Source organism: Lupinus angustifolius, chromosome LG19 (assembly GCF_001865875.1).
Source record: "Lupinus angustifolius cultivar Tanjil chromosome LG19, LupAngTanjil_v1.0, whole genome shotgun sequence".
NCBI classification, from domain to species: Eukaryota; Viridiplantae; Streptophyta; class Magnoliopsida; order Fabales; family Fabaceae; genus Lupinus; species Lupinus angustifolius.
Genome location: NC_032027.1, coordinates 14,159,480 through 14,169,498, shown reverse-complemented (window position 1 = coordinate 14,169,498; position 10,019 = coordinate 14,159,480). Strand labels below are relative to the sequence as shown.

General features: G+C 32.2%; 1 protein-coding gene across 1 annotated transcript; it reads left to right on the top strand.

The window, feature by feature from the left end:
* Positions 2,809–8,316, top strand: LOC109334800 (homeobox-leucine zipper protein ATHB-14-like). Its single transcript, XM_019570756.1, has 18 exons — positions 2,809–3,247; positions 3,692–3,851; positions 4,010–4,128; positions 4,238–4,328; positions 4,486–4,581; positions 4,681–4,794; positions 4,918–5,001; positions 5,115–5,270; positions 5,354–5,428; positions 5,510–5,616; positions 5,812–6,001; positions 6,138–6,326; positions 6,416–6,496; positions 6,604–6,738; positions 6,865–7,181; positions 7,520–7,631; positions 7,774–7,923; positions 8,043–8,316. Exons 1-18 carry the CDS (start codon positions 3,039–3,041, stop codon positions 8,187–8,189), a joined length of 2,532 nt encoding a protein of 843 aa, XP_019426301.1. The 5' UTR covers positions 2,809–3,038; the 3' UTR covers positions 8,190–8,316.

Sequence of the window (10,019 nt, the reverse complement as noted above, 5' to 3'; positions counted from 1 at the left end):
TGAATTGGATTTCTAACGTACATGATCTTGTTGGAGAGATATATGTTGAACTTTTAGCCTCTCTTTGGTAGAGGAGAGAAAGGAAAGAAAGAGAAAGAGGGAAGAGAGTTTGAAGAGAAATAAAGACTTTCTCATGTTTGGTTTGAAGAGAATAAGGAAGGAGAGAAGTAAAAAGTGGATGAGATCCACATAAAAACTTTCTCTCCTTGTATGGTGAGAAAGTGATATAAGTGATGAAATGACTAAAAAACCATTTTCATTACTCAATATTATATCATTTTTTATTTATATAAAATTTTCATAATTATTTTTTCATTTACATTTTATTGTAGGATATTTTTATCATTCAAACATTTATATCTATTTTTTTCTCTCCTCTTTCTTTTATCTTTCTTTCATACCAACCACCACAAAAATCTAATCTATTTCTCATTTATCTCTTTCTCTCATCTCTCTTTCTTACATGTGTCTTCTCTTATTTTCTACTCACTATCCAAACAAAGCACATATTTCTGTACCCGTTGTATGTTTCATGCAAACACAAAGAGGGGCTTAACAAATAAATAAATGCAACTTATTTATATACAGTTATACACATTTTTATATACATGTATATTATATATAATAGTACGAGTTTAAAATCTATGCACTGACAATGTAAAGTTTTTTACGTTGTCAGTATATCATTCACCATTGATTTATATTACTTTTGTTTGAGAGTCAATAATGATTAACAAATTAATAATGAATGATTTACTCACAGTGTAAAAAACTCTTATATTATCAATGTATACGTATTAAATCCTAATAATATAATGTTGATTATGAATAAATTCATTTTGCAGAAAAATAGAGGAGTTTCTATTATAGGAAGAAAAAAAATAGAATCATTCTTATTTGATTTTTGAGTATGTGGCTAGAAAACACTAAGAACTTAGAAACTACATTAAGTTTAGAGTAAATTAACTAGCATGCACACTTGTACTAAAGTTAGACAAATCACTCATCTATTTTTTTTATCTCTACAAAAACCTATACATATATTACACTAACCACTCATGCATGATAAACAAGTGTGATATTGTAAACAAAAAAGATGATAAGTGTAATTAAGTTAAACAACATATGAAACATTATGGAGACAAGTCTAAATAGTATATGAGACATTACATTTTCATTACAAGATGCATCAATAAATCTAATAATATATTGTTTAAATCACTTTTACATTATATTATAACGAACAAAAAATAGTAAAAACGTATTAACTCGAATAATATTTGTATTTATTTCAACAATATACTATACTTATTTATAAAAAATAGGGTCTTTTTGTAAGTGTAAAAAATAGAGGGATATTTCATGTAATTTTACTAAAACTTGATGTTAGTGTAATTTGCTCTTAAGTTTAGTAAGTTAATGGGGGGAGAGAAAAAAAGGAGAGGGCCCACAAAATCTCTTTTTCCTCCCAATTGAGTAGAAAATAGGAGGGGAAGAGGATACAAATCTATTGTCTAAACTATGTCTCAGACCATGTCATGCACCAATAATATTGAAACAAAAAATAATGAACGTTTAATTTTTTAATTGATATGAAATATTTTCATTGATCATCGACATGGTTTGGAACATAATTTGGGACAACAAATCCTTATCTAGTGAAGAGTAGGGAAAATCACTTCTTTCTATTCTTTTTCCATACAATCAAATAACACTAAAATTTATTCTATTTCTTATATATTTCTCTCTTTTTATTTTATTTCTCACATATTTATCTTTTCTTATTTTCTTCTCCCAACCAAATGAAACATTAAAGATTAATATATTATATAACAAATAAGACGTGCTTGTTATATATATGTATATTATATATTCATATATATCTTTCTGCAAAACTAAAATATAACTTTTATATAAAGAGAGTGTAATATTTATGAATTGTCAATATAAAGATTTATATATTGTTATTTTATTATTTATCGTTCATTTGATTTTTTTTTTGAAGAGTCAATAATGATTAAACATATATGATGAATGATATAATAATAGTATATAAAATTTTTACACCGGCAATGCATACATTTTTTCTCTGTAAAAAATGATAGTATATATCATATCCTCCTATATTTTTCTATAAACTAAAAACTGATTATTAGCTTCATTGATTATAAAAAATAATTAAAATATAAAGGATTTAATATATATACACTGACAATGTAAGTGTTTTTTATACTATCATCAAATTATCTATCAATGATTTATTAACTATTTTTTATTTTCAAACAAAAGTAATACAAATCAATTGTGGATAATATGCTGATAGTATAAAAAAATTTACACTGTCAATACACAAATTTTAAACTAAAATATAAATACATAAAAAATGTTATGAGTATGAACAAAGAATATGAGTTTTATACATGTCACTATATTATCTATTACTCATGTTTAATAATTATTAATTCTTTATAAAATGTAAGTAAAACAAATAAATTAAATATAATATATTAAATGTGTATAAATCTTTACAATAATAAAATACAGATATTACACTGCCTTGGTCATGTATGTCCTCTCATTGCCATGTGTTAACATTCAACTTTCTCGAAATTCTTGAGGTTGTTTTTCATTTTGGCATCATACAAAGTAAAGGCCCTTTTATTGGTTTTTTATTTGCTTTTTCGACCTCAATAAATATTGATATTATTACATTAGATGGAAATAAATGCTAAGAAACACAACGGGTACATAAAAATAAAATAAAAAATAAAAACACATACTCTATATTTTTGTGATGCTTCTTGTCTTCTTCTTCTTCTCTCTCATTCTCGAGAATGGTGTCTTAAGATAAAAGACCACTATATACCCTTTAACTCCTTTGAAGCTTTCTTTATTTCAAGTTTGGATTTTGAGTTAACTCATTGGTCATCATTCATCTAATGAAGTAGAGTGGAGGCTCTCTCTCTTTCATGAGAGCCACACACTAAACCCAACAACTAAACTTAAACTAGTTACTTTCTCACTTACACTTTTTCACTATGGCACTTTCTATGCACAAAGACAATACAAACATCATGGATTCAACCAAGTATGTGAGATACACACCAGAACAAGTGGAGGCTTTAGAAAGGGTCTATGCTGAATGCCCAAAGCCAAGTTCTATTAGGAGGCAACAACTTATTAGGGAGTGTCCTATTCTCTCTAACATTGAACCAAAACAGATCAAAGTCTGGTTTCAGAATAGAAGGTTCACTCCTCTACAAAAATGTCTTTTTTTCTTCTTGTTTTTGGTTTTCTCAAAGCTTATTTTCTGGGAAAGAAAGAAGTAAAGTCATGTTTGTTTTGGTGTATACTTTTCATTGGGGTGTTAAAGTGTATATTTTTATTTAAACTCACTATTTTTCTCTTCTCATTACTTTCACCTTTTTATATTTTGTCACAATGTGTTTTCAATTTCTTACTTGAAAAAAAAAACGATTTTTATCTCATACTCTCATGTTAATATCAACTTTGTTGTGGAACAATGGTTTGCATTTGTTTCATACATTATGTTAGTTCCTTTCAAAGTATTTTCAAAGAACATAATAAAAAATGCCATACTTACTATTTTGTTTGAATAATGCAAGTTTCAAAAGTCTTTCCTTTGTTGTTCTTTTCATCTTACAAGACGTTGGTGATTTTTGTTGTTTAGATGTCGTGAGAAACAAAGGAAAGAAGCTTCACGTTTGCAGACAGTGAATAGAAAGCTTTCTGCAATGAACAAGCTGTTAATGGAAGAGAATGATCGTTTGCAGAAACAAGTCTCACATCTTGTTTATGAAAATGGTTATATGAAGCAACAAATAACCACTGTAAGTCCACACTCTCTCTATTCATGTTGTGATTTTGATTCACTTTTCTTATTTCTTACTATAATATTCATAGATTGCACCACTTATGTTAAGTTTATATGTATATATGTTTATATGCATGTTTGTGTAATGATGCATGTTATTTATTCTGTGAATAGGTATCTGCTACTACCACCACAGATAATAGCTGTGAGTCTGTGGTGATGACTGGTCAAAACCAACAGCAAAACCCAACACCTCATCAACATCCTCAAAGGGATGCTAACAACCCAGCTGGGTAAGTAACTCATTTTTCCAACCAAGTCTATTACATCATGTGTTATTTTTTCAGCTTTGTTGTGTTTATATTACTGTTTTTACTAGTCCTTGATTTTTTGTTATGCTAGTCTTCTCGCCATCGCGGAGGAGACCCTGGCAGAGTTCTTGTCCAAGGCTACCGGAACTGCTGTCGACTGGGTTCAGATGATTGGGATGAAGGTATGATCCATGCAAGAATTTGTAATGGTTGTAACTTGTGTGTAATTTGTGCACTGGCATTTTATATATCTAGATATTATATACTTGTGTATGAGTATTCATTCAATTGATTTGGTTGTTATGTTTGTTACCTAATTATATGTTCTACATTGTGTAGCCTGGTCCGGATTCTATTGGCATTGTCGCTATTTCCCGCAACTGTAGTGGAGTAGCAGCACGTGCCTGTGGCCTTGTGAGTCTAGAACCCACAAAGGTATGTTGCTATCTTCTTGTTGGTTTATTCTCTCCATATTAAATAATTACGGAAGCATGTTTTTCACTTGACATGTTTTGGATGAGAATTCATTTTCAGGTTGCTGAGATTCTTAAAGATCGATTATCATGGTATCGTGACTGTAGATGCCTTGATGTGCTGAGCATAGTTCCAACGGGGAATGGCGGCACGATAGAGCTCATGTATATGCAGGTATAGTGGTTACTATTATCATATATTATCTTCAATTTAAGCTATATGTAAATCCAGTTAATTTCTATTCCCTTCCTAAGTTGTGTTAATGACATTTAAATTTTAATATTTTCTTCGTATCAGACTTATGCGCCTACAACATTGGCAGCAGCACGTGACTTTTGGACACTAAGATACACCACAAGTTTGGAAGATGGAAGTGTCGTGGTACTGAGAAAACTGTACCCTGTTGTGTATTATGCCAATACATTGCAAATTATTGAATGATTCCTTTTATAATTTGGAAGAAAATTTAACATATTGTCCATTTTATGCTGAAGGTATGTGAGAGATCATTGACTACTTCAACTGGTGGCCCTACAGGGCCCCCATCTTCAAACTTTGTAAGAGCTGAGATGCTTCCTAGTGGCTATCTAATCAGACCCTGTGATGGTGGTGGATCCATTATTCATATTGTGGATCATGTTGATTTAGATGTAAGGAATGGAACACAATACATATCAAGTCTTTGTCTGAATTTCCATATCTCGGTATATATAACATTTATATTCCGATGCAGGTGTGGAGTGTGCCTGAAGTATTGAGGCCCCTCTACGGGTCGTCAAAGATATTGGCTCAGAAATTGACCATAGCTGTAAAATTACTTTTAATTTTGCATGAATTTGACTCACGATGTCTGGATTCATCAATTAACATTTTAAAATTTACCTTTCAGGCCCTGCAACATATACGACAGATTGCACTAGAATCAAGTGGAGAAATTCAGTATGGTGGGGGACGCCAGCCTGCTGTTTTAAGGACATTGAGTCAGAGACTTTGTAGGTAAGGTCCTACCGTAAGTGTTCTCCGGAATATAAGCCAAGTTTGGCATTTGAATTATTGACTAAAAGTAATATGCATGGTGCGACTGAATTGAAGTTGATTGATCAACTATATGCTTTCGTGCTAAAATCGATCCCTAATCATAATTACTGTATATTCCTTAATGACTAATATTTTTATTAAATTTTACTTTAGGGGGTTCAATGATGCTGTGAATGGGTTTGTTGATGATGGTTGGTCCCTGATGAGCAATGATGGGGTAGATGATGTGACTATAGCCATAAACACATCTCCCAACAAATATGTAGCATCCCAGTATAGTTCATCAATGTTCCCGGCATTTGGAGGCGGGGTCATGTGTGCCAAAGCATCAATGCTGCTTCAGGTACTTCCTAAGAAAAAACATTCCATGAATTTTTGTAATTTTATTAATTAGTTCCACAACTATTCCTGAGTGCAATCACACCAAGTGTCTTCTGGATATTCATTGTACTTGTCTCTTTTGCTATGGTGGTTTTCAGAATGTTCCTCCGGCTTTGCTTGTTCGTTTCTTGAGGGAGCATCGGTCAGAGTGGGCTGATTATGGGGTTGATGCATATGCTGCTGCATGTCACCGGGCTAGTCCCTATGCAGTTCCTTGTGCAAGACCTGCTGATTTTCCCACCAGCCAGATCATTTTACCCCTTGCCCATACAATTGAACATGAGGAGGTAATTATTCTTTTCAACTTGTGAGACGTTTTTCATTCTGTATTTTTCCGAACATTAAACATTCATTTGCAACTTCTGTAATGGTGCAGTTCTTGGAGGTAGTTCGTATAGAGGGTCATGCATTTCCCCCTGAAGATATGTCATTGGCACGGGATATGTATCTACTGCAGGTATAGTGTGAATATCTCGGCCATCTGCTTATTTTTGTTGTGTGAAGTGGTACCAAATCTGCCATTTGTTCTATCTGACATTTCTGTTATGCAATATGCTGTTGCAGCTGTGCAGTGGGGTTGATGAAAATTCAATCGGCTCATGTGCTCAACTTGTTTTTGCTCCTATTGATGAATCATTTGCTGATGATGCTCCTTTACTGGCTTCTGGTTTCCGTGTCATACCATTGGCTCCTAAACCTGTTACGTGACTTTTTTCAATAACTTTTGTGGTTCTAAAGGAACTTCATTCGGAACTTTTGCCAGTTTAGTATTGGATGTTGTTGCATGCTGACTTACAAGATATCTTGTTTCTTTATTTATCTCAGGATGATCCGGCCACAAGTAGGACACTTGATTTGGCATCAACACTTGAAGTAGGATCTAGTATTACTCGTCCAGCTGGTGAAGCCGATTACAACCTTAGGTCGGTCCTAACTATTGCGTTCCAATTTACCTTCGAGAACCATCTGCGAGACAATGTGGCTGCTATGGCTCGGCAGTATGTGCGTAGTGTTGTGGGATCTGTTCAAAGGGTTGCTATGGCAATTGCTCCCTCTCAGCTCAGTACCCAGGTGGGGCCGAAGTCTCTACCCGGTTCCCCAGAGGCTCTTACTTTAGCTCGGTGGATTTGTAGAAGCTACAGGTTTGCTTGTTGTTCATTTAACTGATAATCATATATTTTGGTACAAGCTAATATATTATTTTACTGAAGTTAATTTAACTCTGGTGTGTGAAGGGTGGTTATGGTCCAGTTAGAAATATGTGTTTGTTGGTAGAATAGTTGTTAATTGACAGCATGATCCATAATTAGCATTAATGATGAAGTTCTCGATGTACTTCCGGCAATCATAACTGTTATTTTGCTGTTCAGGCATATATGATATGTGAATGAGTATTTTAAAGATGTAAATTCATTGACCCGGAGCAGCAGTTAAATTTTCAGGTCCTATTCTGGTCTAACGAATGAAATGTTTCTTTCAGGATCCACACCGGTGCAGAACTCTTTCGTGTTGAGTCGACATCTAGTGATGCAATCTTGAAGCAACTCTGGCACCATTCTGATGCAATCATGTGCTGTTCTGTAAAACCAAATGTAATCACTTGCATTTTTCTTGAACAATCTTCTCTGTAGAAGCCGAATCTTAAGATTCGAGTATATGCTCTTTATAATATGACTCTTTTGCCCTATAAACTCCATTGAGCATTCCACTGACTACCAGAACTTCTTCTTGCAGGCTTCTCCGGTGTTCACCTTTGCGAACCAGGCTGGACTTGACATGCTTGAAACTACTCTAGTTGCACTTCAAGATATAATGCTTGATAAAGTTCTTGATGAAGCTGGTAGAAAAGTTCTTTTCTCTGAGTTCTCCAAGATAATGCAACAGGTAAGTTATTAACATAAGTGTTTTTTTATCTTTTATACTTTGGATCTTTCTCTTAAACTATTTGAGTTGGTATTGTTTATCTTATCCACTATTCTCTATTTTTCCATGCATCTTTTCAGGGATTTGCATATTTGCCACCAGGAATATGCATGTCAAGTATGAATCGTCCTGTGTCTTATGAACAAGCCATTGCATGGAAAGTTCTCAATGATGATGATTCTAATCACTGCCTAGCTTTCATGTTCTTGAACTGGTCTTTTGTCTGATGGTGAAAACCATCTTCATCAAGAAACTTATTATTAATATCTATTAAGTTATATTCAGCACTTAATATGTTTCTAGATACTATCAATGACCAATGTACTAATGACAAGATTTCGTACTCTTATTTTATATATATGCTATTAGCTTATAGGCTATAGCCTTTGCTTTTAATCCCTTGTGATATATTTTCCTTTCTTGGTATTACAAATCCTAACTTATATGGTTAATCCTCGAGTTCATGGAGAAAATTTGTCTTGATTTTTGGTTTACTTTTGAGGTATTATTTTGATACTACACTTATAGATGGAAGCTGGATACAAATTATTTTCCTTCTTAGGCCATAAGGGATTGTTATTATGGTGTTTTACTGTTAAAGGAACCCAATGTTGCAACTTTCAACCTTTGTAGTTTAAGTAAGGAATATATTTTTTATGATATTTACTTTTTAACCATTTATTGTTGATACGGATTTGGATTATGATTGATGGTGTTTCATACAAACTATTTTATATTTCAACTACTTTTCCTGGCACATAGCTATTTTTGGTTTAAGAACCATACTTGACATGTCATTTCTATCACTCTGCCACTAGTCTTTCTATTCAGAGAAGTAATGATTGTGGAGTAAATATTAAACTTGTCTATTTTATTAATGTGATATTGGGGATCTAACTAGATATTGTAAGAATTTTATTATGCAGTAAATAACCAATAACTTTCCACAATTAAATATACATGGGTTAGAATTCAAGTGTAATTAGTTGAACTATATATAAGTGATAAAAGTTGATAATGTTTGAGTTATTTATGTTATTCTTAGCCTAAATGAATTAGTTGAATATCTCACATTATTTTGAATAAACCCATTTCTACCAACTTGGTTTAAAAGCATTTTTTTTGCTGTATTTTTTGTTGGGGTTTATTGATTTAGTATTTGAACTAAACTGAAGAGTTTGTCAAAGGTTGACTCAGTGGTGTTATGTACAAAATAAATATCCAACTAGGTAGTTTTTATATATAGCTGAAAATGATAATAAAATAATATTATAGTTATGTACTATTATGGAGATGTGGATTGATATTGGAGAAAGAAGATAAGATATGATGATGGGTTTGTCTACTGTGAAAAATGTTTGGTGGGGAAGAAAAGATGACTATACATAATAATGATGCACTAGTAAGCGTGAAAATATTCAGCTGGTATATTAAATAAAAAATGTGCAGTGTTTTTTAGTATGATGAATATGCTGACAAATAATGAACATGTATTAAAGTTTGGTTTGATGTAACAAAAGAACAAGATTTGAGACTAGTGCATACAAAATAGTAGTAAAGTTGATTTTTTATTTATTAACAAAGTATGAAACTAATAAAGGCAATGGTTGTCACAAGTGATGATGTGGTCTGTGATTACCTATACCGATATCTTTTTTCACTTGAACCAAATCTTACATAATGAGATTAAAGGAGCACATCACGGATAATGTGGTTATTATTATTTCATAATACTATAGCTGTCACACTATCTAGAGTGTAAATTTGCACTATAAAGTTTGACTTGAATAAAGTTTATATTTGGGAGGAGAGTGGTTTCTAGAGGTGATGATGAGACCTTGGCAGTTTTGTCATCCATAATTCCATATATATATATATATATATATATTAATTTATCTCCTTAAATTCACTCATTAATTGATGTGTCTTATTGTTTCTTTTTTAAATTCATTCATTAATTGATAGAGAATAATGTATCTCCTCATATCAGGAGATAACTTATCTCCTCTGGCTAGTAAAATGTGACATGTGTGCTATTTTGTTTATTTTTAAAAATA